Source organism: Penicillium vulpinum (assembly GCF_028829585.1).
Source record: "Penicillium vulpinum strain IBT 29486 chromosome Unknown utg000002l_segment0_segment0, whole genome shotgun sequence".
Lineage (NCBI taxonomy): Eukaryota > Fungi > Ascomycota > Eurotiomycetes > Eurotiales > Aspergillaceae > Penicillium > Penicillium vulpinum.
Genome location: NW_026643242.1, coordinates 5,046,623 through 5,074,608, shown reverse-complemented (window position 1 = coordinate 5,074,608; position 27,986 = coordinate 5,046,623). Strand labels below are relative to the sequence as shown.

The window sequence follows — 27,986 nt, the reverse complement described above, 5'->3', positions numbered from 1 at the left end:
TTTCCAAGTGCCGACTACCCCGATTGCCACAGGCAGAAATTTAGAAGGGGGAGGTCGAAAATGGGGCTGGACATTATAATTACCGGACTTTACGGGTATTTTGCCATCCGAAATTGTATGGCTAAGCCCATCAGCCCTAGGTGATATCTAGTCTGGTAGTGTTTCTAACACGAATTAAGATGCCTAAAGATGTCTAGAAAAAAAAAAGAAGAAAAAAATGAGGCAGTGTAAAACATGATCAACCCATATTATACTAGATTATACTAGATTATACCAATTTAACTGTTGACGCGTGTAAAAATCTCCTGCCAAGTCCCACTTTCAATGACAAAGCAAGAGTATCTGAGGTCCCGCTTGACCCGGCCCCATCGGTAAGCACGGTAACAATATTACATACCCTCCCGTACTGAGATACGAAGGGTAAGCTCACTTCCATCTCCCTCTCTCACCCCTCGAAGCCCAAAAAGTAACCACACTGGTGCTTCTTCATTTCTCTTCTATTTCACTTGAGTATTTGAATGGCCCCTAGCGGGTGCGCCCTATAACCCCTCGGTTTTCGCATTGCAATCATATTCCATCACGATCGGCCGCGGAGACCTTGTTTTGAATAGTTTTGGACGATTTCTTGAAGCTTGCCAACAACAATATCTTCAACACTCGCGCCTAAAACCCGTCATTTGCTCAAGACTTGTGTCGTTTATGATATTACATTTTCCTCGCCCTCAAATTTCGTGAACGCACCTAGACGGACAGTCTTTCTCTGCGCCCGGCGCTGTCGAATTCCGGCCCTGCAAACCGGATGCTTGCCAGCGACCAATAATCAAAGTTTCTGTCAAGTTTTATGCCCTTTTTGGGCGCATCAATAGCCTAGATGGCTTCCGTGCGCTTCCCTGGGGACAATGGAGAGGATAATAACGAGCAAGGTGGTGATATGCGGGAGGTCAGCAGCAACGTCTCCAAGCCGACGAAACGACAAAGATGGGCTACCACACGAGCCTCTGGACCTGGAGGCATCAAGAAACGTGTTTCTATAATTGATCGTTTCCAGAAACGGGCAGAAATGAGAGACGAAAAGCGAAAATCAAACAATACAAGCGCCTCCGCCAGCAGTGGAACCGAGACCTCCCCGCAAGGAGGACCGAATCGAAGAATCTACTTCAGCATTCCTATCCCAGAATCTGAACGAGACGAGGACGGTCATTTGCGAGCAACCTATCCCAGAAACAAAATTCGCACTGCCAAGTATACAGCGCTCACATTTGTTCCCTACAACATCTGGCTACAGTTCCACAATATTGCGAACATCTATTTCTTGTTCGTCATCATTCTTAACGTACGCAGTGATATATTTGTCTCCCTGGCTCCAATCCCAATTAGCATTGGCTGATGATATTATAGTTCTTTCCTATCTTCGGTGCCAATAACCCTGGTCTGAACGCCGTTCCTCTAATTGTTATTATTGTTGTGACCGCCATCAAAGACGCCATTGAGGATTGGGGGCGGACAGTGTCTGACAATCAAGTGAACAATTCTCCAGTTTACAGACTGATCGAATGGAACAATGTCAATTCCACAGAAGAAAACATTGATTTATGGCGTCGTATCAAGAAGGCTTGTACCAGGGGTGCGATTGCCACGTATGCGTGGATCAGCTCTCAATTTCAGAAGAAAGAGAAAGGTGGAGATGATGAAGGGCAAAGACGCGGCTCATTCTTGAGTACAGCAGATCCCCGGGCATCGGTTTATACGCAGCGCAACTCCATAGTCGCAGAAGACGTGGCCATCCCCATGACCGATGTTCCATCGCCTCAGACTGAAGCTCGCGAAGATTGGCCGATGGTGAACAACGAAAACAAGTTCTTGTCTCCGAATAGCGCAGCTCGACAGAGCACCGTGGAGCCTACGCCAGACAAGAGACATGGAACCGTCCTGGATATGTCCAAGCAGACACCCGGCAAGGCTCGATTTAAGCGGGAGCAGTGGAAAAGTCTCCAAGTTGGCGACTTTGTTCGGTTGTACAACGAAGATCCCATTCCAGCCGATATCGTGATTCTGTCCACTTCTGACCCAGATGGCGCCTGTTATATCGAAACAAAAGGCCTGGATGGAGAGACCAACTTGAAGGTTCGCCAGGCTCTCCACTGTGGCCGTCAAATCCGACACGCCAGAGACTGCGAAAAGGCCGAATTTGTGATTGAAAGTGAGGCCCCACATGCCAATCTGTACACCTACAATGGAGCTGTTCGTTGGGACCAGCGCGATCCGCGTTTCCCTGAAGCTCCACGGAAGGAGATGGTTGAACCCATCTCTATCAACAACATCTTGCTCCGTGGTTGCACCTTGAAGAGTACCGAATGGGTCCTAGGTGTTGTTCTCTTCACCGGCGGAGAGAGCAAGATTATGCTCAATTCCGGTGCGACTCCGGCCAAACGACCTCGTATGGCCAAGGATCTCAATTGGAACGTCATTTACAACTTTTTCATCCTATTCCTCATGTGTCTTGTCGCAGGTATTGTGAATGGAATTGCATGGGCCGCGCCAAACAAGTCTCTAGACTACTTTGATCTTGAGTCCTATGGAGGCACACCCCCTGTCACTGGTATTGTCACTTTCTGGACCGCTGTCATCCTGTTCCAGAACTTAGTTCCCATTTCGCTTTACATTTCTCTTGAAATTGTTCGGACCATCCAAGCGGTTTTCATCCACAGTGATCTGTTCATGTACTACGAGAGACTGGGGCTGTATTGTGTGCCCAAGTCTTGGAACATCTCGGACGATGTCGGTCAGGTCGAGTACATCTTTTCTGACAAGACTGGTACCTTGACTCAAAATGTGATGGAGTTCAAGAAATGTACGGTTAATGGTGTGGCATATGGAGAGGCCTACACAGAAGCTCAGATCGGTATGCGACGTCGCGAGGGAGCTGATGCTGACGCAGAGGCCGCAGTGGCTCGGAAACAAATTGCTGCGGATGGGGAGCGAATGCTGGGTCTCTTGCGTGGCATCCACGACAACCCATACTTGCACGACGACCAGCTGACGTTTATTGCCCCGAAATTCGTGTCCGACTTGGCAGGACAATCCGGAGACCGACAGAAGTACTGTACAGAGGACTTCATGCTGGCTCTTGCCTTGTGTCATACCGTTATTACTGAGCATACCCCCGGCGATCCCCCTCAAATTGAGTTCAAGGCCCAGTCTCCCGATGAGGCAGCCTTGGTCAGCACTGCCCGAGATTGTGGATTCACCGTTCTGGGCCGAGCCGGTGACGATCTTCTCGTGAATGTCATGGGCGAGGAACGCACATACAGAGTTTTGAACACCCTTGAATTCAACTCATCCAGAAAACGAATGAGTGCAATCATCCGAATGCCCGATGGCACTATTCGCCTGTTCTGCAAGGGTGCGGACAGTATCATTTACTCTCGTCTAGCCCGTGGCAAACAACAGGAGCTTCGTCGACAAACCGCAGAGCATCTAGAAGAGTTTGCCAGAGAGGGACTCCGGACGTTGTGTGTTGCCCACCGAGTGCTTAGCGAGGATGAATACTACACATGGGCTAGGGAACACGATATCGCTGCCGCTTCGATCACAGAACGCGAAGAGAAGCTAGAGAAGGTTTCCAGTGAGATTGAACAGGAGCTCATGCTTATTGGCGGAACTGCCATTGAGGACAGACTCCAGGATGGCGTGCCTGATACAATCCAGCTTCTTGCGGACGCTGGTATCAAACTCTGGGTCTTGACCGGTGACAAGGTTGAAACTGCCATCAACATTGGGTTTTCTTGCAACCTCCTTAATAACAACATGGAGCTGATTGTGCTGAACATTGCCGAGGCCGAATACCAGCAGGCCTCTGACGAACTCGACAAGCATTTGGCAACTTTCGGGTTGACCGGTTCTGATGAGGAACTTCTTGCTGCTCGTACTGATCATACACCGCCTGAGCCTACGCATGCCGTGGTCGTTGATGGTGAAACTCTCAAGCTGATGCTCTCCGATGACTTGAAGCAAAAATTCCTTTTGCTTTGCAAGCAGTGCAAGGCCGTTCTCTGCTGTCGTGTCAGTCCCGCACAGAAAGCCGCTGTCGTGAGCATGGTCAAGAATGGCCTGAATATTATGGCTCTTTCCGTTGGTGATGGTGCCAACGATGTGGCTATGATTCAAGAGGCCGACGTCGGTGTCGGTATTGCTGGTGAAGAAGGTAGACAAGCTGTCATGTCTTCTGATTATGCCATTGGCCAGTTCCGGTACCTCCAGCGCCTTCTTTTGGTTCATGGGAGATGGTCTTACCGTCGCCTCGGAGAATGCACAGCCAACTTCTTTTACAAGGTATGTGGCTTTGGTACCAAATATCATTTTGTATTATCACTGACTTGTCCCAGAATCTTGTGTGGACGTTCGCTCTGTTTTGGTACTGTATCTATAACGACTTCGATTGCTCCTATCTCTTCGACTATACCTACATTATCTTAGTCAACCTCGCCTTCACTTCATTGCCCGTGATCTTCATGGGTATCTTCGATCAGGACGTCGACGATAAGGTGTCTCTTGCCGTCCCTCAATTGTACATGAGAGGTATCGAGCGTAAGGAATGGTCGCAACTCAAATTCTGGTATTCACATCCTACCCTGAACTCTTGTGGTTTTTAAAACATACTAACTTGAATAGGTTGTACATGTCCGATGGCATGTACCAGTCAATTATCTGCTTCTTCATGCCTTACCTCCTATATGCGCCCGCAAACTTCGTTACTGACTCGGGACGGAATATCAACGACCGAGCCCGTATGGGAGTCCTTGTCGCGACCTGTGCCGTGCTTGCTAGCAATCTCTACATTATGATGAATACCTACCGGTGGGATTGGTTCACTGCTCTGATCAACGCCATCAGTAGTCTTCTCATCTTCTTGTGGACCGGCATTTACACCTCTTTCACTTCTTCTGGTCAATTCTTCCATGCCGCTTCTGAGGTTTATGGATCATTGAGTTATTGGATCATCCTTCTGCTGACTGTCGTGATTTGCTTGCTTCCGCGTTTCACGTACAACTCCATTCAGAAAGTGTTCTTCCCGCTTGATGTCGATATTGTCCGCGAGCAAGTGACTCAGGGCAAATTTAAGTATCTGGATGCCATAGAAGATCCCCCAATGCCCCCCAAAGTGGGCGACCCGAAGACCGTGACTCCCAGTGATGAATCAGCCGCCTCTTCGGAAATAGTGAAACCAGTGCAGCCCGTCATGAAGCAGGACACCCACATCATTGATGAGGAGCGGCCTTTTTATGCTGCATCCGTGGCCCAAACTGCAAACACCCACAACCCCCGCAGTCAAAATGGCAGTAACGGCACCAACTACTCCGCCAGTCTTGACCAGTATCCGCGACCACAGTCCGTCGACTATGTTCGCCGATCTCATGACCGGACACGTCATTCGTTTGACCGGAGTCGACCAAGCTTCGAGCAAAGCAATGACTTCACCTCCGTTGCCATGCTCTCTCGAGTGGAATCGTCGCAAAGCCAACCTCGTCAACATGAAGACCCGTTCCGGACTCCTGACGATCCTCCTGTACATAATGTGATATAGAGGAGCGCATCTTGCGCTGCATTGAGCCTGACGACCCGTCACTGATGACTTTACCCCGATCAGACCTTTTGGTTTGTTCCTTGTGATTTGCCCTCGCCATTCGTATTTTGACGAGCAATATGCTGTGGTGTTTTTATTTTTGAGAGCCTTTTATATTCCCTGATAGAGAGCTGGCGTTCTGGTTTACCCCTTTACTCGGTCGGATGCTTAGCGCGATCTTCGTTTTTACCCCCTTCACTCTTACCCTTTCCTCGTTACTCACTGCCTTCAACGCTTTCCTTTTATTGTTCTGATGCATGCTCTATACTAAGCCTGTCTGGTCTATGTTTTCCTTGTACAAAAGCGTTTCTGTCCCTGCAAAATGCATGACACCCGCGATTGAAGGTTTTCTATTGTCTGTTTTCCATCTGAATGTTATATCTTGTTGGGTGATCTTGTTGCTCTTGCTTTTGTTTCTTGTTCATTTGTTTTGTTAATTTTCTTGATCAAAGATGGCAAGCCGGCATAAGGGATCGCATTCATGTATTCTATTCAATGCCCTCAGTGAGCAAATTACTTAATGTGGCCATTTAATATTACTATTGCACAGCTCTGAGTTCTTCAAGTAACTTCTCAAGAAAATCTACTCCACATTGTAGTCTTATAGCGTATCGGTATCATGCCTTTTTAAGTAGTTTCCTAGTTGGGTAAAATAGAGCGCGTCTACGCGTTCCGAGGAGCCTCACCGCCTAGAAGATCTGCCAATGGCACTTTAGCATCCCGCGTTTGCTCTGGGGATTTTTGTTCGCCATCTTGTTCTCGCTTGCTTTTGCTAGAAAGAAAGTCTCGTTCTTTGAGGCAGAAGGTCTGGATCTTATCGCCAATCCATCATATCCTCCTCCGCCAAAGTATCACCGAATCGTGGTCAAATACGGCACTCTGTTGCGAGGCCACTCCTCGCTACTATCAACATTACTCTGTCCTTCGCTTGAGCTTCCTATCACATCATTTGACTCTCTCTTCAGCAGTTCAGTCAAAACTCGTGGAATCACTTTGAAATCAGTGTTACCTCTCGGCAAAACGATGCGCTAACTGCTCTACCTATGGGATGAAGGAAATGCACCGCACTCTGTCATTTCAACACAACAACCTTCACAATTCGAGACTACAATCGCCATGGAGTTTCTAGCTGCGATTAGGTATGCCTCAGAAAAACGTCCCAAGGCACATGAGCTGGAACTAACCAGATTGTGTGTTGTACAGAGAACTCAAGGCCCTCCCGGAGGCCACCCATCTCTTCTGCCCCCGGAAAAACGACGACGATCATGGACGCTATGAAGATTTAGAACAAGTGGACGAAGATGGGAAGGCCATCAGAGATATTGTTGCCGAAGCAAAGAGTCGAAGAGAGAGTTTTCTCTCGTCCATGCGCATCCTCGCATACCATAAGGATGGCGTGGAGGACGATCAGAAGTGGATCCTGAGCAAACTAGACGAATCGCTGGAGAAATGTGATCTATGCATCAAGCATTATTATATCGGCAAGATCTGGCTTGTGGACCTGCTGAAGGAGGAGAACTATCATGAAGATGATATTGAGGCATTTGCCCAGAGAATCGATGAGTGGGATGTTCAGCGAATCACCCGCAACTTGACAACTGCTACAACGCAGTTGAGGCAAATCCCACTGGAGAAAATTAGCTTGGGTGTCTTAGACAGGGCTGCGTTGCTGTCAATCTTCGAGACACTGAGTTGTGAAGCCATGCTGCGCAACGACAGTCTCCTGCAGGAATATTTTGATGAGCCGTTCAAGCTCATTCAATCAAGACGAAGCTTGAAAGTTTCAGATTACATTCCTGCGGTCACTCGCTTTCTTTTTGATTCCAGTCAACTCCGAAGCTACTGGGCCATTCAGTCATGGACACGATACGCGCGGCCTCCTACTACCGAAGAATTTGAATGGGCGGTTCGCGATGGCCTGTTGGTGGGCCTAAAAGCTGCGTCACAGCAGCCACCACAATTTGCAGTCATTCAGAGGTTGTGGCGCGGTATGCACCTTGTTGTCCGAAGGTTGGACAAGGAGCAGATTACACATCAGCTTCGAGGATTGGAAATAGACCCTTGCCGTCTCTCTGTGGATCATCTCTCCATACCTTCATCTAGCTTGCGATTCCTTCTCAACACCATCCAACTATTCCTTGAGAAAGCCCCGGTTGACTTTTGGGATGCTATGCAAACCATTTCTCCCCAAGCAATCATGGAACAGACATTTTACAACACACAATTTAACGCCTACCTACTAGAGACCTCCGAGGGTGAGCCTTTTGAGAAGTCAGCATTAAAAGACATGCTCTCCTGGATCAATCCCTTCCTCGGCTCACTGAAAGGTGCCCACCAGCCGTCTGCCTGTCGTTTCTTGGCATTGCAATTACTTGGCCGCCTTCAGGATAATCAATACCCCAATCTGTCACGCTATCATTGCTTTGATATTGGCTTGAGCAGCCTACTCCAAACGCTACGCCGCTTCACAGAAAATGAGTCTTCCCGCGGTACAGTTACTCGGATCGTGTTGGCAGAGACAATGGGTGTAGTTGGTGATACCATCAGTGTAATCATAAAACCCCCGACTTTCGATATTGAGCAAAGTCGGCAGGAGAATATTCGCGCGCAGTGTATGGAAGTTGTACGCAACACCTTGGCATTGGAGTGCCAGTCATTGAAGACCGATTACGAGGCGCTTCTGAGGGACGGTACCCTCTCGCACGGAGTATCTACCTACTCTGCGCCCATCTGGGATGCTGTCATCAAGAACCTCCACCGGGATAACCTGCCGTTGTCAAGTTCGGCCCTGCTAGGAATCTTGCCCCTGGTAGGGTTGGAGATGTTTCCGACGAAAGGAGAAGGGAACAAGGAGAAGACCCACTTCAACATGATCTATGGCCATCTCACCAACCTCTCATGTCGAATCATCGAACGTCTCGCAGAATTCCCGCCCGATCATCTTGACCCATTGTTTCGAAGTCAGGATACTAGCAGCGCTGTGATTTCGGCTCTGTTTGCCGCTGACTATGACACCTACACAGCTGCGGTCGACCTCATCAAGGCCGTCAGTGGCCAGTCAGCTCGACGAGATGCCATTTCTCATATGCTTCAAACTTCGTTCACAACTACGATGTACGGCCTCAGCTGGTCATTCCGTCGGATCTCTAACATGAAGACTTTTGCGCCGGCTCCAAGGATGCTATACACTGGTACAGATATCGTAGAGATATTATGTGATAGTCAGACTGGTATGCTGCGAACTCGTAATCTTGCTGATCGGCGAGAGGTCATGTCGTTGCAGAAGCTTTGGGAATATCTGTGGCTGGCATTGACTACAATCTTTGATGAGACCGAGGCATGGCATCTTCGGGGTAATGACAAGTCTGTCATGCTCGAATTTTGCCGTGACACGATCCAGTTCGCCGACCTTCTTTTTGATCAGTATGGTGTGTTTTTGGGGGCTGTAGGAAACGCGGATCCGGGGCAGACATCTGCGTCGGAAAATTTCCTCAAGTCACCAACTGCTACAATGAGTGCTATGGTAAAATGGCTTAGATTGAAGGATGAATTTCTGGCAACTACACTCGTAGGGTTGGTGGCAAAGCTTCTGCGCCGATTAGGTGGGATGAATGTGACCACGGTGAAACCAGATGCATTGAGCTTTATTGAGGGGGTTGCTGTCAATGGGACAATCAAAACAATACTCAATCAACGTGAAAAGGCTGAATTAGTCCGCTCATTGGAGGCGTACTACAAAAAGCCAGTCGTCACTGCCTCAACTGCTTCTCTCAAGAAACAATCTTCGATCACCGCTTTTGTCAAACCATCTGATATCTCGAGCCCCTCCTCACGCGTCACCAGCGACGACGAATTTGATGATGATAATTTGACCGATCAAACTCTACTTGAACTGTCTTCTTCTGTCGAATTCAACAAAGCTCGCCTCGCAACCCAAGCCAAACGGGAAGCTGAAAAGGCCGCCAAAATGCGGTCTCGGTCTTCTACAGCTGTGAAGCCGCGTCCTGAGATGTACGCTCCAGGCATGTTTCCCCGGCCAGTCCCCCCTGTTCGAGATGCTACCAACGTTCTATCTTTCCGTGAGAAGCGCGAACGGGAAAGGGAAGCCAAGAAGAAGCGTGATCAGATTGAGCTCGCTAGACTCAAGAGGAACATGCCCGCGTATGGCGTTGGTGAACAGACAGCTGAACAAGGCTCTGGCCTGAAAGGTATCGGTATCAAGGGTAAAGATCATACAGCCCCCGCAGATTCCATGATGGTTTCCTCTGGAGACGAGTCTAATTCGGAGAGTGAAGATGAATTAGACAAGGAACTCTTTGGTGCTAAACCGAAGAAACCTGACGCTGTCGCGGCCTACGAGTTGAGCAAGAAACAATCCCTTCAACAGCAACCCGTCAAGAAAATCAAGCGCCACCGATCTGTCAGGGACATGCGTGCTCGCCTGGCTCCAGATCTCGGTTCTCTCCACCACTCGATCCTCTCCTGGGACTTTTTCGCAACTGGCGATTCTCCTCCTACCTCGGACCGAACGGATTATTCCCTGGTCTCAAACACTTTCCGCACCCCTGATGACTATCAGAGTACATTCGAACCTTTGTTGATCCTTGAGGCGTGGCAAGGTTTCCAACAGGCGAAGGACGAAGGTTCTTTCCGACCCTTCCAAGTCAAAGTCATGACCCGATTGGCTGTCGACTCGTGGATCGAATTCAGCACCCAGCCGCTTGGTGTTCTTCCCAAGGATTTCAGCATGGGTGAAGGCGATTTGGTCTTGTTCTCCAGCTCGTCCAACCTCACAAACGACCCAACTCTACCCCACGTTCTTGCGCGTGTCTGTGGTGTCAATCGGAAGAATAAAAAGATGGAGGTCACATATCGGGTCAATCCTGGCAGCAACAAGTTCCTGACTTCTTTCGGCCCGGGAACTGAGGCATGGGGCGCCAAGATTACCTCTCTGACCCCAGTGGAGCGTGAATATGGTGCCCTGATGGCGTTGCAGTACTATGATCTTTGTGAAGAGATTGTCTTGGCTAAGCCTTCACCTCTTCTCACTTATTCGGACGCAAGACTTCAGCCCATCATGGACAACTACTCCATCAATCGTGCTCAGGCAAGAGCCATCAAGTCAGCTGTTGACAATGACGCCTTCACTCTCATTCAAGGTCCTCCTGGTTCCGGAAAGACCAAGACCATCATTGCACTTGTCGGAAGTCTCCTCAGCGACGTGCTTGGGAAACAGTTGATCAAAGTTAATGGTTCCCTTGCCCCTTCTGCGAGAAATGCCGTTTCCAAGAAACTTCTCCTCTGTGCGCCTAGCAATGCCGCTGTCGACGAGTTAGTCATGCGATTGAAGGAAGGTGTGAGAACGACTAATGGTCGGCAAGAAAAGGTCTCTGTCCTTCGTCTAGGAAGAAGCGACGCGATGAACACCAAGGTGTTGGACGTTACCCTCGACGAGATGGTCAATACCCGTCTGAACCAGGATCCCAGCAAAGGAAATGGTGTCGACTTGCAAAAGCTCTATGAAGAGCATAAGACGACTGATACAGCATTCAAAGAGCTTCGTGGGCAGCTCGATGAGGCACGAGCCAAGGGACTGCCTCCTCCGGAAGAGCTGGAGCGCGAGTTTGACTTGATGAAAAAGAAGCGGTCTCAACTGAGCACATCCATTGATAAGGCCCGGGATCAGAACCATACGCTGGCCCGCAATGCTGATATGCATAAACGCCGGATCCAAGAACAAATCATCAATGAATCCCATGTCATTTGCACCACTCTCAGTGGTTCTGGACATGAAATTTTCCAGGGCATGAATGTTGAGTTTGAGACTGTCATCATTGATGAGGCTGCACAGTGTATTGAACTCAGTGCTCTCATCCCACTGAAGTACGGCTGCTCGAAGTGTGTTCTTGTCGGTGATCCCAAACAGTTGCCTCCAACTGTTCTGTCAAAGATGGCCTCCAAGTTCCAATACGAACAGAGTTTGTTCGTTCGCATGCAGAAGAATCACCCTCAAGACGTGCACTTGCTGGATGTCCAGTACCGTATGCATCCAGCCATCAGTCACTTCCCCAGTGTGACGTTCTATGACGGCAAGTTGCAGGATGGACCGGACATGGCCAAGCTTCGCCAGCGTCCCTGGCATCAAAGCGATCTTCTCAGTCCTTACCGATTTTTCGACGTTCAGGGCATGCACTCATCTGCAGCCAGAGGCCATTCCTTGGTCAACTACGCGGAATTACAAGTGGCCATGCAACTGTATGATCGTTTGATCACAGATGTCAAGGACTACGACTTTGCGGGCAAGATTGGAATCATCACACCTTACAAGGGCCAACTGAGAGAGCTCAAGAACCACTTTACCCAACGATATGGCGAAGAAATTCTGAAGAAGGTGGATTTCAATACGACTGATGCTTTCCAAGGTAGAGAAAGTGAAGTCATTATCTTCTCCTGTGTGCGAGCATCCAACAAGGGTATTGGTTTCTTGGCTGATATCCGCCGTATGAACGTCGGTCTCACTCGTGCCAAGTCGTCGCTCTGGGTCTTGGGTAACTCTCAGTCCCTGGAACAGGGTCAGTTCTGGAATAGGCTCATCAAGAACGCACGGGAGCGAAATGTTTACACGGAGGGTAATATTGTGAAAATCCTGGAGAAGCCGCAATTCACTGGTTACAAGGAGGTTGAAATGATCGACATTGATGCCGAAAAAGCCCCAGACTCTCCCGAGTATGAACCCCCTGCCCCACCAATTTCCAGACCTTCATCGGTCTCTATTGACATTGATTCGCGCTCCGTCTCCGTGTCTGCCTCTGGGCGCGGTACACCTGCAATTCCACGACCTGATGGACCTTCTGGGGGAGGCAAAGGCTTAGACCCAACGAAAGTATGTGGGATCTGTGGAAGCGCCAACCATTTCACCTACAACTGCGACAACGACGAGGCAAAGGACAATGCTCGAGGAACATGTTTCCGCTGCGGTCGTCCTGGGCATTCCAGGATTTCCTGTCGTGCTGAACGATGCGGTGAATGCGGCGAGTGTGGGCATTCATCCCACAACTGCAAATCTACCAAAGCTATTACAAAGTTCGAGAAAACCCGCATTGAGAGGGAAGAGTTTAACCTCAAGCGACGTCAAGATTCATTCATTGAGCGCCAACGAGAGCGTCAACTGGGAGGACACAATCCCAAAATTCCTGTTGTTCAAGCCACAACTTCAACCCCACCAATGAAGTCTGTTGATAATTCTGTGAAGAGAAAGCGTGAGGAATCTGCCTCTGATGGACCGCAAGCGCAGCGTCCTCGTACCGGACAGCCAAATCCCCCTGCTCGTGGTTCGAATGTCTCAAGAGTCAGTGGTCACCCGGGTCTTTCTGGTCCCCCTCGCGACAACAAAGTATCCAATGCTGGCAATGGTTACAAGGGCCCGCCACCCAGCGGCCCACCAGGAGTGAGTTTTGCCGCTTACTGGATCAAATAACTAGCGTTCATCTATGCTGATAACTTCTTAGGGTCTCATCAAGCCTTCCCGCGATGGTCAGGCGTATCCGACTGAGAACGACCCAACAAGGGCTCTGCCGACAGGACCAGGAGCAGAAGTAAGAGCCATATCCTTGGCTGGCCGCTCTTATTGATCACTCGTACTAATATCCTATCAATCTAGGCTTCCAACCAAGGTCCTCCTAAACCCCGACCTCCGATGATTCGTAGAAAGAAGGACACAGATCCTTTCATCCGACCTAAGAAACGCAAGTAAGCGTTGCAACGTCAATTCAGCTGTATTTGTTAGCATCCACATGATATTATGTCATGTATGTCATGTACTTCAACCAATAGTCTCAACTATCGATGATGAATATCATCTTGACATGTAACATGGAAGGTTCCCTGGTCTTTTTAGCGCTACAATATTATCCATATTCGGGTCCTTTCACCACTCTACCGTCCCATCAAGTCTTCCTCTTGACGTACCTTGAGAAAGGGATACCTCTTTGTCATATATGGAAATACATCCAGATCTTGCGAACTATCGTAGTAACGCGCTGACCCTCTGCTAGCTTGACCAGCCATTGCTACATAGATGACGTGTAACATTCCATGCGAAAGGGCATAGGGCTAGCAAAACCGCGAGAAAGTGTCTGACTATGTACATAGGGACTGTATTGATATCTTTTTCAGTGTCATTTTTCTATCTTAGTGTTAGAGCTTGAATGGTTATATCTTTTCTAATATTTCTGGCACCTTGTATAGCATCTTTTGAAGTATCTTTTGGTGTGTCTTTTGGAGTGTATCTTGGAGTGTCCTTATTGATGTCTTTGTCAGTGTCTTTTTTCTATTTTTGCGTTTTCTATCTTTTCTACGTCGTGATATCTTTTATAGTATCTTTTTAGACACATAGCGACGGACCCACCTACATCGACATCAGTCCCCCAGCAAAGCACCCCTCGGCAGGCGTCTGTTCCACCATCATGACCTCCATACCCGCCGCAGACAGATACACTAGACCAGGACTAGGACCCTGGCACTATACAAGCCTTTGGAAATCTAGCTCGACTGGATACCACCATCACCCCCCAAGCAACAGAAACCACTATCAAGGGAACGACCCCCAGCAACCCACCAGCGGAAATCGCTGATGAGTCTCATTGATCATCTCGTCGGTATATATTGAAGGCTCTACCTTCAGGTCTGACTTTCCAAGTTTGCTCCTTCCTCGATTGATATCTTTTCCCTTCTCTTCCTCTCTCCCCAGCAGCTTTGCTCAGTCGATGGGGTTTCTTCCATTTTGTCCCCATCGATATCCTAGTTGACATTGTTGAATGCGCAGAGGTGAAGGTGACCTTGATGCCAGACTTCTGGATCCCACAAGCCCTTAACATTGAAACCGATATACGACATCTCCATATTCAGCTGATTTGATATATGTTAAATCTTCACTACCAATACGGGTTTCCTACCAATTATGTTGAGACCGTTTTCCTTCGGCAAGTGTACGATGGTACAGGCACATTCCTCTCAACTGTCACTGTCAAAGTGAACTACCAATTAAGTGCGTCGAGCCAAGCAACTTCTGGATTTCCAAGGACAAAATTCGCGATCCTAGTACAGAGGTTTGCAGGCAGTCCAATACAAAATAAGAAGAAAAATCCTCTTATTACCACGTAATGTAGAGTTTCTAGCCACTGCATCAAAGAAGCCAAGAAAGTAGATATTTATTTACTATACTAAGCGAAAGGAAAACTCGAAAATTCCGAAAAATTCCAAAAATTAAGAGTTTGGGTAAAGTGGGTTGTGAATCTGATGGCTGGTCTTTTTTTCCGGTTAGATTTTCCATAGTTTCAATAATTCACCTCCATTCTCGCACTCCACTAGCCATATACATCCCACCTAGACATCTGCTTATCTAGGCCTTGCTTTGCTTATTCTATCTTCTCACATTAGAATGTCTAGTTGTTTAGAACCGATGTCATATTGGCCAAGAATAGCCAGCTGTACTTGGAATCGGAGACTGTTAAAGCCTGCTTTGGAAATACTCCGCCACCACCAGCTTTCACGAGAGACTTGGAACTCCCGGTATTCCCGAAGAGTGGACCCCAGTGCAGTATTTGACAGGCGAACGAGTAGCACTAAAAGACAAAGACATTATTGCGAACTGCTATACAAAGCCAGTATTCCGTCGACAACCAGTTTCATAGCTCGATTCGTTTCTATTCACGGATTACAGAACCTCAAGTACTATATGCTTGATCCTCAAGGCATCCAATAGATACTAGGTAGTATATATTTATAATGTGGAATATCCGAAGAGCTATGGACGACGAAACTGACCATCTGTGACTTTAATCCTATTGGTCAATTCTGCCTGGCAGAAAATCAGACTAGTTATACACAAGGTCCAGGTGAAGATATTATATAGAGGTTCTAATACTAGCAACGGGCTGCCCTATAAGTAATAATATCTAGAGTAGTATTTGGACGCCTATTTGAACCCCATTTAGACAGCGTTTTTCAATAAATGATTGTGCCAAGCGCCCAAACCCCGGTGCGTTCGGCGCTTGGCACGATTATAGTCCATAGTGCCCAGATGCCAACCAACCAGTTGAAGTAATCTTCCCCTAGCGCCTCCCACACTTACTTAAGTCCGAAAAAATATGCAATAATATACAAAAGAAACTGTACAACTAAACTGGCCAGGGTTAAGCTATCACTTTTTATATTTGTTTTGTAGATATTTAGGGTGTATGGAGGTGTACAATCAAACGAAAGATGATAAAGCGGTAGGCTCAGTTCACGAACAACTGGCCAATGAGAGTAAAAGTCAGGGCTGGTCGGTTTCGTCTTCCATAAGTGGCGCCACTGGCGGCTAGAGACTGCCGGTGACCTGATCAGATAAGATTACCATCACCTGATTGTCTCCGCACTTCCACTTTAGTTCCTACTTCCTTCTTGTTAGCTATAAAGGTCCGAGATCTTCCCTATTTTTATGCTCAACTTGTCGATCTGATTAGCCGTCAAGATGGTCTCTCGTTCAGCCGTCCTCACTGGCGCTCTCGCCCTACTCTCACCCCTCGCCGCCCATGGCTTTATGGTCCCTGTTCCAGACACTCTCCAGGCCTTCCTCGGTCCAAACAGTATGAACCCTGGCCCAAACTCTCACCACAATGAAGCTGAAAGTGCCTTCAACCGTCCCTCGTGGTTCACCTCGGCTTTGATGGCCCGCCGTATGCTTGCTTTGTCACCCTCCGCTGTCCTCTCCACCGACTTCCCAGAGACCATCCCCCCCTCCAGACACGCCCCTCCCTCGGATGTTGCCGGTCACTCTATCGCACTTCGCGAGTACATCGCCGATTGTGAAGGATCCCTGCCGTCGGATCTATCTCCCGGTGATAACGGCAACCCAACAATTCTTGGCCTTCACATTGGTACCACCTTTAAGAACATCGCAGCTGGCTCTAATCTCAGTCTCCAGCTAGACTGGTGGGATCACCTTGATGCTGCCGGTCCAGTCTACCCTGGCCTTCCTCTTAGCCCGGCTGCTCTGCCTCGTGTCACTCTCATGGGATACATGGAAAACCTCCCGTCGCCGCTGCCCGCTGACACAGCCGCGGCCCTCGAGCAGTGTTTCACCGAGCCTCACCCTGATGCTAAGGCCTGGCTACCCACTGCTGCTTACTCCCCTCATTCGAGTTTCTGGGCCCGCATGGTGGTCACCCATGCTATCTGGATTGGTGGATTTGGCGACGTGCAGCAGATTGGGTGGATCAATATGACCGAGTGGCACGGTATCCGACCCCACGGTAGTGAGGAGGGTGTTGGTGATGGAAGAGGATGGAAGGATGTCCGTTTGCCCGGCGAGAGGGTGTAGAGAGAGTACCCAGGTACTTTCTGCCTGGAGGGTTCAACGAATGACTAAGGGGTGCACAGTGACGATTGCATTAGTTTTGTTTTTCTCGCATTAGACCTCCGCATGCAGCATGGATAACAATTAAGCATATCTCCATATCTCTCAACACGCTAAACAAGTTTTACGAGGTGCTTTGGAACTCTCCCTTCCCATTCGTTCGTCTTATCTGCACCATGCAGGCTTATCATTCTTATCATCATCCCTGTTTGTGCACGGGACAGGTCGGGGGGCAAATCTGGGGAATAAGAAGACGATGAACCTGCAATTCTTTTGCATTGTGTGTGTCTCATATTATTGAGCTGTTCTACCCCTTGCATTGGTGTTACATCAATACACATACTGCAAAGATCGGGTCCCGAACCCTCCTTATCTTGAGAACATCCATCTCACCTTACATCTTCAGTTATGAAGCTACGCATCCCTAAGCCGAGTATACGAGTCTCGCAGGGTGAATCTGCCTTTGCAGCAGGTAATGCTCGGTGGACAAATCGTGATCTCGACCCGATTGCCAAACATGCCCGCAAATGGGGTATATTCAGTATAATAGGTATGGTACTTCTTCCTATCTTTTGCAAACATCAGACCATCAGGGGCTAATAGAACATGCTATTAGCGTATTGGATCTCCGATGCCTTGAATCCAGCTACTTGGCAATTCGCCAGTGGTATGATTGCCGTCGGCCTCACCTACCGTGAATCTCTCGGCATTGTCGCCTTATCTTTCTTCATCATATCATTGGTCATCGCAGCAAACGGTAGTGTGGGTGCCATATACCATGTTCCATTCCCTGTGATTGCCCGCGCTAGCTGGGGCTTCTGGGGCTCCTATGTTGCCATCGTTTCACGGGTCATCCTCGCTGTCTTCTGGTTTGCTATCCAGAATGTCAACGGTGGAAATGCTGTCCGTGTTATGCTTGGAGCAATCTGGCCAAGCTTTTTGAATCTTCCAAATGGTATCCCCGAATCACAGGGTATTACGACCAACGGTATGGTCGGATTTTTCCTCTTCTGGTTGATCCAGGTTCCGTTCCTCTGTATGCACCCAAACAAATTACGTTGGTTGTTCACAGTCAAGTCGGCTCTGGTTCCTATTACCTGGATCGCTATCTTGATATGGGCGTTTGTCACCGTGAAAGGTGGTGGCAGTGTGTTTGAACAACAGGCCCCAACGGTATCCGGTTCCAAGTACAGCTGGCTATTCCTGGCCAATATGACATCTGTCCTGGGCAATTACGCGACTTTATCGGTCAACCAATCAGACTTCTCTCGCTATTCTCGCGTCAGTGCTAAATGGCAGCTCCTTTATATCCCTATGCTACCCGTTGTATTCACGTTTTTTGCCTTCATTGGCATTGCCGCTTCATCCGCCGGCCAGGCTCACTACAACCTCGAGTCTATTCCATGGGACCCAATGGTATTGGTCAGCTGCTGGGGGAACCGTGCATGTCGCTTTTTCGCCGCTGCATCTTTCGCCCTAGCCTCGCTGGGCGTGAACATCTCTGCCAACTCCCTTTCAGCCGCCAACGATTTCACCGCCCTGGCGCCACGATACCTTAACATCCGACGCGGCCAGCTTCTCTGCGCCGTGCTGTCGTGGTGTCTTGTTCCGTGGAAAATCCTCGCATCAGCAGGAAACTTCCTCACATTCATGTCTGCATACGCCATCTTCCTTGGCCCTATTGCTTCAATCATGATGTTTGACTACTGGGTCGTCAACCGTCGTCGATATGATACACTTGCTCTATACCAGCCCACTAACCCGACATATCGTTATACATTTGAGATTCCGGGCCTTAAGGGAAAGACCATGTCTGGCACGAACTGGCGCGCTATCGTGGCTTTCCTTGCGGGTGTTGCGCCGTGTCTTCCCGGATTTATCAATGCTGTGAACAATAATATCGATGTTGGTGCCGGTGTACATCCATTTGAGTTTGGGTGGTTGTTGGCCTTTGTTACGACTTCTATTTTCTATCTCGGTTTATCATGGCTGTTTCCTGCGACGGAGACTCAGATTGACCGCGCTATTCTACCTGATGAGATATATGATAGGGGTACAGTTGTCGAAGGAGTGGAATCATATGACCCCGATGGGAAGGATGTGGTTACTGATACACAGGAGAAAGATGATGTGGAAAAGGCTCTCTAGGCTTTGTCTGATATTGATGTGAATTTTCTGTTCTGTACCAAGTGGCATGTACATATATCTATGTGAATATTCAAGTACCAACGCCAATAATAATCAATTGCGTTATGTTACCTTTATCCTTGACAACATACCACAATAGTTGTCCGCTTATGCGGCCTTGTTACGTCTTCTTGATAGTCTTTGATATCCTTTTGATAGCCTTTTTGGTAATCTTCTCAAACCTCTTTCCAAATGTTTTTTTTTTCCTTAGCTACATATGTTACCCCTTATTTCCGTGTTGTAGAAGATAAGAACAATATACAGCATGGGCGGTCAAAAAAGTATAAAATGTGCAAATTGACTTTTCTATAAATAACACGTGATAAGAATCTGAACATTTGGCAGATAGATAGATTTTATAACACCATGTATTTCTTAATGGGTCGATATATCTTTCCATCTTAGGGTTCCAACCAAGATGGTTATTTATGTACCTATGTACGGAGTACGGGAATATTTGATTTTCTCTGCCAATCCTTGGCCTTCCCTTTCCGTCTTGCTCAGTGCCGCTTTTTGCTGACTGGGTATTACATAAGCACACTAATCTGCTCATTGATCATAAGCTGAGCGTAGGTATAAGCAGCCCGAGTAAGCTACATCAATAAATACGACACGTTAGTTACATCACGTGTGACCGTTCTCTAGATCACCCGCATTATCCCATCAAAAAAAGATTGGCGTTGTCACCGCACCGTTGTTCCGGTGGCGACGAGCTTAGATCGCATTGGAAATACCACATTCATTTTTCTCACTGCCAGTATTCTGCAAACTAGTGAACATTATTCCATGGCTTGCAAGCCAGAATATAGAGGAGAGGAAAGTTGCCGCACTTGAAAATGGATACAATGACACATACACTACTCAATTACCGGACCTTTGGCAATTTCTCTGTGGTGTCACCTTGAAAATTTGCGCAGGCCCTTTTTGTAAATGCATCGTATCTTGCACATGAAAAGGCCGAGTGTGAATCAGTCCCTATCCTATAAGCTTCCATAGATCCATCAGGCAGAGGCCCCATACGAAGAGTTGTGACAGAAAGCTTATGAGGCTCATACTCAACAGTCGTGAGGAGAGTGGTAGTGTTGCCGTCAATAATATAATATATGTAGAGTTGATCAGGTCTTAGATAGTGCTTTCACCCCGCTACGCTTCCTCGTATCTATGGGAACCTGCTGGAAAGGTTTGGTCAAAATCCACGAGCAGAAGTCGCTGAGAACTCGGCCATTAATTATCAGCACAGCTATGTGAATGTGTTGGTGTGCCGCGCTGAAATGAACCGTTTCGCTCACAACACAGACTGGACCTCACTGCGTATTTTTTGAATACACCGGCTGATCCAATCTCTCGAACACTTCAAACTATCCAAAGACCGAGCTAGGGATATTGAAGGGCTTTTACAATCTTGTTTCCAGGAGAGGGCGCACAGAGGATTCAAGACGTGCTGCGAGACTAGTCCGTGTGGAATGTGGAAAGCACGTTATATAAAACCAATAATAGAATCGCACCATTCAAGGCCCGTAGAATGATGGTTGTATAACTGCATTCAGACTCACTCGATAATCTAAAAAAAAAAAAAAAAAAAAAAAAAAAAAAAAAACACTGGATACAAATTTTTGCCTTGACTCGTATTCAATATCAATCGAGGCAACGAAGGCGCACAAATCCCTCGAGACTTGATAAATCGGAACGAAACAAGGCTTCCGTGTAGAGGCTTGCAATCTGGTCCGGTCTGGTCGGTATCTGGGTTGAAGGCGTCGACCTCGGGACCGTTGCGATTAGTCTGGCTATAGAAAGCAAGCCGGCCATCAGCATCTAGAGTCAAAGGCTGAAATTCAACACCGCTGTTACCGAGACCAGTGTGGCAGTCCTCCCCATCACCAGAGTAAGGAATGGTATCGCTGGTAAATTGAGCATTCTGATAGATTGCGATACAGTAATCATTGCCAGCCCGAGTGTTCAAAGGACTGTTGTTGCGCTAGTCGACGCTTGAAATAGACGCTACTTGCACCAGCCCAGCAGCTAGGAGGAAGCCGATTGCGAGGCTTTGGAATGATCCTCCCGAGTACATCCTGGTTTGCAGACTTGACTGACGATAAATGGCACTCCAAGAGGCTGAGGCTGGTTGAGATGGACGGATGCGGTCATGAAACGTTGAGACCACTGATCGTAGTTGTCGAGATCGAGACTTTGGAAGTCTTCGATACGCACACGAAAATTGTGCCTAGAATCAGGTACTGCGGTCAGGTATAAGATATCGTATTCTGGATCGTTTCGATGCTCGAGGATATCTTGTTTGATGTGATCATGAAAGCGGACGTTGAGCGTTCCAATGATCTGTCTTTGCATTATGTGTTGGATGTGAGAGTCGAGTATATTTCGTTTGCAGACAGGAAAAGAGCTTTCAGAGTAGATGAAAGGTGGAAGGGGCAACTGTTAAATGTTTGATGCTAGGGTAGGTGTGTGGCAAATGTAACGATAAAGCCCAAGGGGAAAAAACACACAATTGTTCAGAGTATGACTGGCCTTGATGGATATGAAAACGCCAAAAAGACCACGAGTATGGAACGCTCTTATAACTGCGTACGTCGCTCTATCAATGCTAGACCTGCTGCACAGCCATACTCTAAGTCAGCATAAAGATTAAAGCCAAGAGTGAGAGATGCTGCTGATTCAAAGCATTAGACCACAATATGACGACCTTTCTTAGTACACCTATCATAATCAGGTTATAGACGTTATCGATGACTATGCATGGTAATGATGTACTATAACCGGTTTCTCGACAACAAAGCTCTCGATCGGCAACTCGCCTGGCCCCCAAATTTCTTTCCATATCCCTCATAACATGATTCTTTGGTAGCAGACTTGGAAAACACCCCCGAATTGACGCCAGGCCAAATGAGGTTACGATAAACTAGCCCCCATCTAGTTGTATCGTGGTATGCGGAGTGTATTAGCTCAGTGGAATGATTTTCTGTTTTACCGAATTCTCTCATGGAAGTTCCTTTAGGGAAGGTCCTAGAACGGGGTCAAGATCTGGGGATCTCGACAGCCAACTTCATTAATCACCGATCCATTTGTTTTCCCTCAATATCTCCCACCTAGGCAACTTCCGAAGGCTCTAATACTGTATCCTTCTATTAATTTCAATTGCTAGTCAGTGCAAACAGTAGTTCCCTCCATTATTGTATCGTTTTGATCTAGGTTTCCATCTCACGGCCATCTCATAATTCCCGAGCCTTGTCAAACAGACGCCGGGGGATATTCTGAATGGCTGGATCTATACAACACTGACACCCTTTGCCAGATAAGAACTAATTCCATGCCATATAAAAAAGAAATCGCAGAGGTTCAAAACGAACGGGAAGTTCAGCGCTGAGGGGGCAGTGTAGTAGTCTTGTAAAGTGGGTACAGTATTCAAGGTCAAGCTTGTTCATGAATTCACGGGCTCAAGAGTCGGATCCCTGAAAAAAGATCATTTCTGCTGTACCTCAACATAGACTAGTAGTCTAACGTTGGTTCGAGTAATCGTGCCAAGCTTACCACCAATACACGCACCGTGTATTGGTGCGCGCCACTCAACGATAATTTTCAGTAATAAATTATTCCCTCTTTACTACCAATTTATCCTACAACCACAATGTCAGACCAAAATAAATTGATAGAAAGTCAAATCCAAAAGGCTTATCTTGCCTATAAACGACAAAAAAAGCCCAATATCGCGAAATTGGCTCGAGAATTCGAGGTTCTATACTAACGACTACGCGCCCGAATCCACGGTTATGAAAGCAAAAACACGACCACCGCCCTAAAAAGAGGTCTTACTCCAGTTCAAGAGAGAATACTGGTTATATAGATTAAGACTGTACACACTTCTAGTGTTAGAATCCCCCCTTCTACAATTATAGACGCTGCAAATAGGATTGTAAAGCGCGCTGGATCCGACCGGGAGGCTGTTAGAGAGAATTGGGTCTACCGCTTTATAGCCCGTCTCCCACCAAATATACCCTATATTAACCCGAAACTTAGTGAAAAAGTGAGGGACGATAGTGAGCAATATAGGCCTCTCTTTCTCTGATTTAATAACCTCAAATTGGTACTTCAAAGTACGATTTTCAACCCTATAAGATCTATAATTGGGATAAAACTAGCTACCAAATCGGCTAAGGAAAGCGCCAGAAGGTCCTCGCACCTTCAATTGACTATACTTCTACATCGATTTCCATCGTCAGGAAGCTGATCCCGATCGTCTGGGAGGACACAGGAGCTGCAGGAGGAAGGCTGACCACGGAGTGCGTGGGTCAGATTCCGGTCTGACAACTTATACTCGATCTATCCAATAGGATTCTTATCTGTCGACCAGAACAGCCCAATCCTGGACAGTATTTTCGCTTTACAGGACCCACTTGCTAGTCCACTTGTTACGCCTAATAAGTGCTCCATAGAGCAGGATTCTATGTTTCTCTGACCGAAGTCGGAGCTTATTTGTTATTATTCCTAACCTCAGAACCAGGGGCTAGCAGAGCTAGTATACAGTAAAACCTAGTTATAACGAATCAATTGAGACAGAGCCAAATATTCGTTAAACCGAGGTTTTCGTTAAATCCAGGACTCCCATATATTAGTATATACGTAGTATAGTGGATTAATTAAAGCACCGGTATCCGATCGTAATAACCAGGTATTCGTTATATCCGGGTTCGTTATAACTAGGTTTTACTGTATATAGATTTTTTTTAAGCCTATACCTTCAAAAATATACACTTATTTTTACTTCTTACTCTACCTAGTAAGCTCCTGGTAATTAAGTCATTCTAGTACCATCCCGTTCGACACATTATGGCTACTAAAGTATAGAAGAAGAGGGGGAAAATTTAAAATAGTTCGATATCGCTTTAGTAAGGGTAGTATTTATGGCGACATTTACCTAGTAGAATCAAAAACATAAAAGAAAAGGTCGTAACGCCGATCTTTCTGCCCCCTGGAGCGTTTGAAGCCACTCCTCACTTCATCGTAAAAGGTATACTAAGCTCATACTGTATTTGGGAACACACCCAATGTATAGCCACGAGGGAGAGCAATGACTACTTAACCAGAAATTTGCATTCTAACGCAAGTTTGAAATGAACCCCGAATGTTATATTTGGTGTCCATATGAGTTGGCCCGAGGGATGGGCCACGACAATCCAACATCCTCCTTCCATACCTAGAGTCTTGAATAAATCGCTAATAACTCAAAAAAATTATATAAAGACACTTAAATCTTTCGATCAATCTTGCAAGGTTGAAAGCCCCAGCAGAGAAAAGTCTACTTGCAATCACTCGAAAATGCACATACATGGCGAGAGTAATTCTTTTTGAACAAGCAAACCAGAGGCATTATTTTGAATATATCTAAATTTGATATAACAATCACTTGGACACACACTTTGCAACAATGTCCTGGAACTGCTTGTCCAGGGCAGCAATCCCCGAGCCTAGACTCTTGAGATCATCCTTGCTCATGCCTCTCCGAGCGGTGCCCATGGCCGAGAATTCCTCAGGATTGCGCATGCCAGTAAACAGAAGCGTTTCCAGGATAGTGAGCGGTGCCATCTTGGGGTCTTCCACGACGGCATAAATGGTTGTGGCAGCCACCCCGGCATCACCAATGATGGTAATGATACGCGAAAGTCCGACGAAAGCATCTGTCACGAGGTCTACTTCACCCAAAAATGGCACAACTAGAAGAACTCCCATCAATATTTTGCTGATCAAATCCTTCTTCTTTTCCTCCTCGTATGAGTCGGCAATCTCAACCACTTCCTGCATGTTGCTCACAGCCTGGCTGAGCATGAAGACTGCCAAGGAGATGGATTGTACGAGATCATCCGTGGGACCGACCCATGATCCCAATGCAAGCTGGATTTGAGCCACAGAGATACTGGCTTTGAGGCTCCGTATGTTCGGCAGGGCCATGGTCATGATATCTTTGGGGTTGGCGACCTTGATAGTGCTTTTATCTGCCTCCACGGGAAAGCCGGTGTAGGTTCTGTGGACCATTTCGCAGCCTATTTTATCCATTTCAGGCGTACAACTCAAGTCCAATTTGTTGTTTCCAAAGCTCACCCATGACTCTTCGATGCCATAGTCAGTGGATAGCTTCTTGTAGAAGCCGTCTTCGTCTACCAACTCGTAGTAGACTGTATATGTGCCCGAAACGATACCAATGTCCGCGGGACACGATTGTGTGGTGCTGTTCCGGCCAATATGGTTGTAGGTGCATTGGAAGAATTGATTTCCTGGACCATAGGGCTCCTCGGGATACATGAATGCATCCAGCTGCTTGGGGATGATCTCCTTGATATATTCGACATACTCGTCGAATTTCTTATCGTAGCTGCTCGTGATATCGGTGTAGTTGGCCAAGGTCTGGTTGAGTACTGTGGCCAGCACATCCAACATGTAGTAGTCCACACATACTGCATCTAGGTCGCCAAGTGCGTCTTGCAGATCATCCATCGATCCGAAGCTCAGAGTAAAGTCGCAAACCACAGGCTCATCGCATGCGGCATTTGTCCCATCGTCATTATCACAGTTGGTTGAGGGAGATGCGTTATCCACACAGGTAGGATCCGGGCAGTAGCCCCTCTCACAAGCAAAGTTGCACAGTCCGCTGTCACCGCCGACGGAAGAGAGGCCCGTAATGCTGGAGTTGGAGGCGGAGGGGACATTCAAAGGACCCGTGGCTGTGCATGTACAGTTGTGAATAGGGCAATATCCAACATTGCATCCATAGCTGCACAAGCCGGCAAAGGCCCCAGACCCAGTGCCGGCCGTGCATGTATCCGGGACGAACGGCGAGGTCGTGGGCACGTTGAGCGGGACCTTGGTAGTACCACACACGCCTGCAATGCAATTACCGTAGTTGCAAGCAAAGGAACATAGACCGCTATAGCTAGCGCTCTCGCCTGTAGTGGGATACCCTTGAACACCGGTAGCCTTAGGCATTTCGGGCTGTGGTCCCATCTTCGTACACACGCAGGCACTTGGAGGGCAGTAACCCAGACTGCAAGTGAAGTCACATATTCCGGCAAAATTACCCTTTCCCCAGCCCTGGATGCAAACTTGGTTGGCCAGCGAAGGGGATTCGACAGATATAGAGTTTCCGGCCATCTCGCTACCGACCCAGGCGTTCCAGTTTTCGATGCCCAGTGTGTTGGAACATCCGCTGCTGATCTGTTCTCCGCCTAGAGAGACTAGAGTGGCTCCGCCGCGTGTGATTGTGACGTAAACATCTCCGGAGTGGCCTTTAAAGGACACACTGCCATGATAGATACCCGCGTTACCGCTGGGAATATGGGTCCAAGAAGCGCCAAGATCGACACCCCCGACTGTGACTGTGACCTGGGCCGTGGAGCCCAACAGTGCAGAGAAGAAGATCTTATCCTGGGCGACATCCTTGGGGTAATATTCCAACTGCAGCTGGCTCACGGTGTTTGCCGTCGTGTCGCCATCGGAAGCACACGCTCCTGCCGCATTGAGCCGATACCATGCTGACACCCCTTCCTCTGTGATCGTGGTGCTGTTCATTTTGTAGTTGTCGATCAAGAAGGGGAGGAAGGCTCGCCAGCCACTATGGTCATACGCTTGGGCGTAGTTGAAAGGCGACTTGCCGTATTTGTCGCCGAATGCCACGTAGGTGGCATCAGCCAGCTCTTTGTGGCTGTCGTAAGAAGGGCCAATATAATGAGATTCGCCATAGTCGTTCCACGAAATGATTTCGACGAATTCCGGCGCCAGGTACATGACCTGTTGCCAACGATCATACCAGAGGTCGTCTCCGCGCCACATCCAATTTTTGTCATAACCGGGCATGTTCGTGTAGAACCAGGGCGAGACGGGCATCATGTACGCTTTACCATTCAGGAACTGCTGGTAGGAGGCATCGGTGTAGGTATCCATGTCCGACGGTCCATATGGCCAGGCGGCCCAGCTGAAAAGCCCATCTGCAATTCCATTGGCCTGGTCCATGGCAATCTTCGCTCCCAGAGATGACCAATCAGGTACGAAAAAGCAGTTCGTCGCCTTCTTGATATTTGCCCAGTCGGCTGCATTGCCAGGTCCTTCAAATGTGGAGCACAGCGGTTGGCCGTTGTGATGCCAGTACGTCAGCGAGCTGCCAGCGTAGGAATTGAGAAGACTGATTACTTTTGCTTTGTCCCATGGACCATTGCCAGCATAATCAAACGAAAAGAACAGTTGAAATCCGGTGTTTTGGGCCGCAAGGAAAGCATTTCCCAAGGAAGATTCGGTGATATCCTCGTCATTGGCAATGTTGAGGGCAAATGCGTCAATGTGGGCATGAATAGCCTCGCTCATATGCTCTTCCCAATCTGAGACTTTATACCCGGCTGTATTGGAGACCTGCAATAATCAGCCAAGGTTCACTTCAAGGGTGAGCATTACAAACCATGAAATGAGCAAACACTGCCCTTGCCTGGACCATGAGAGGAAGGTACCATATTGCAACAACGAGACTCCAAAGGAGATTCATGAGGAATCGAAAGAAACAAGAAGAAGAAAAAAAAAGGAAAAGTAAAATCAATCCGGCAAGAAGAGTCCCCAGCTAGACACGCTGTGTGCAGGTTGAATAGGATAGAAAGAAGTATAAGCAGCAGTTGGTGAAAAGAGAGACCACCGACCGATGTTTAGCAGAAAAATCCAAAAAGAAGGACTAGAACTCCATGTTCTGAGGGATGTAGTTACTCATAGTTTCCACTTGACAGCGGACGACTC

At 47.8% G+C, this 27,986-nt stretch overlaps 6 protein-coding genes across 6 annotated transcripts; 4 read left to right on the top strand and 2 right to left on the bottom strand.

Annotated features, from left to right (window-relative positions):
• Nucleotides 1–871: 871 nt before the first annotated feature.
• N7479_004910 (ATPase P-type K/Mg/Cd/Cu/Zn/Na/Ca/Na/H-transporter) lies at nt 872–5,584 on the top strand (the record flags this gene model as incomplete). The annotated part of the gene is made up of 4 exons (XM_057252607.1): nt 872–1,333; nt 1,399–4,332; nt 4,386–4,615; nt 4,672–5,584. The coding sequence occupies 4 exons, from the start codon at nt 872–874 to the stop codon at nt 5,582–5,584; spliced, it is 4,539 nt and encodes a 1,512-aa protein (XP_057111932.1).
• A 1,155-nt stretch (nt 5,585–6,739) lies between these two features.
• N7479_004909 (putative tRNA-splicing endonuclease) lies at nt 6,740–13,376 on the top strand (the record flags this gene model as incomplete). Its single annotated transcript, XM_057252606.1, has 4 exons — nt 6,740–6,762; nt 6,827–13,070; nt 13,132–13,218; nt 13,284–13,376. The coding sequence occupies 4 exons, from the start codon at nt 6,740–6,742 to the stop codon at nt 13,374–13,376; spliced, it is 6,447 nt and encodes a 2,148-aa protein (XP_057111931.1).
• Nucleotides 13,377–16,136: 2,760 nt separating this feature from the next.
• On the top strand, nt 16,137–16,985 carry N7479_004908 (uncharacterized protein; the record flags this gene model as incomplete). The annotated part of the gene is made up of 1 exon (XM_057252605.1): nt 16,137–16,985. One exon carries the CDS (start codon nt 16,137–16,139, stop codon nt 16,983–16,985), a length of 849 nt encoding a protein of 282 aa, XP_057111930.1.
• Nucleotides 16,986–17,429: 444 nt separating this feature from the next.
• N7479_004907 (nucleobase cation symporter-1 family protein) lies at nt 17,430–19,169 on the top strand (the record flags this gene model as incomplete). The annotated part of the gene is made up of 2 exons (XM_057252604.1): nt 17,430–17,571; nt 17,638–19,169. The coding sequence occupies 2 exons, from the start codon at nt 17,430–17,432 to the stop codon at nt 19,167–19,169; spliced, it is 1,674 nt and encodes a 557-aa protein (XP_057111929.1).
• Nucleotides 19,170–21,227: 2,058 nt separating this feature from the next.
• On the bottom strand, nt 21,228–21,554 carry N7479_004906 (uncharacterized protein; the record flags this gene model as incomplete). Its single annotated transcript, XM_057252603.1, has 1 exon — nt 21,228–21,554. One exon carries the CDS (start codon nt 21,552–21,554, stop codon nt 21,228–21,230), a length of 327 nt encoding a protein of 108 aa, XP_057111928.1.
• A 3,066-nt stretch (nt 21,555–24,620) lies between these two features.
• Nucleotides 24,621–27,744, bottom strand: N7479_004905 (glycoside hydrolase family 71 protein; the record flags this gene model as incomplete). The annotated part of the gene is made up of 2 exons (XM_057252602.1): nt 24,621–27,614; nt 27,661–27,744. 2 exons carry the CDS (start codon nt 27,742–27,744, stop codon nt 24,621–24,623), a joined length of 3,078 nt encoding a protein of 1,025 aa, XP_057111927.1.
• Nucleotides 27,745–27,986: the final 242 nt, after the last annotated feature.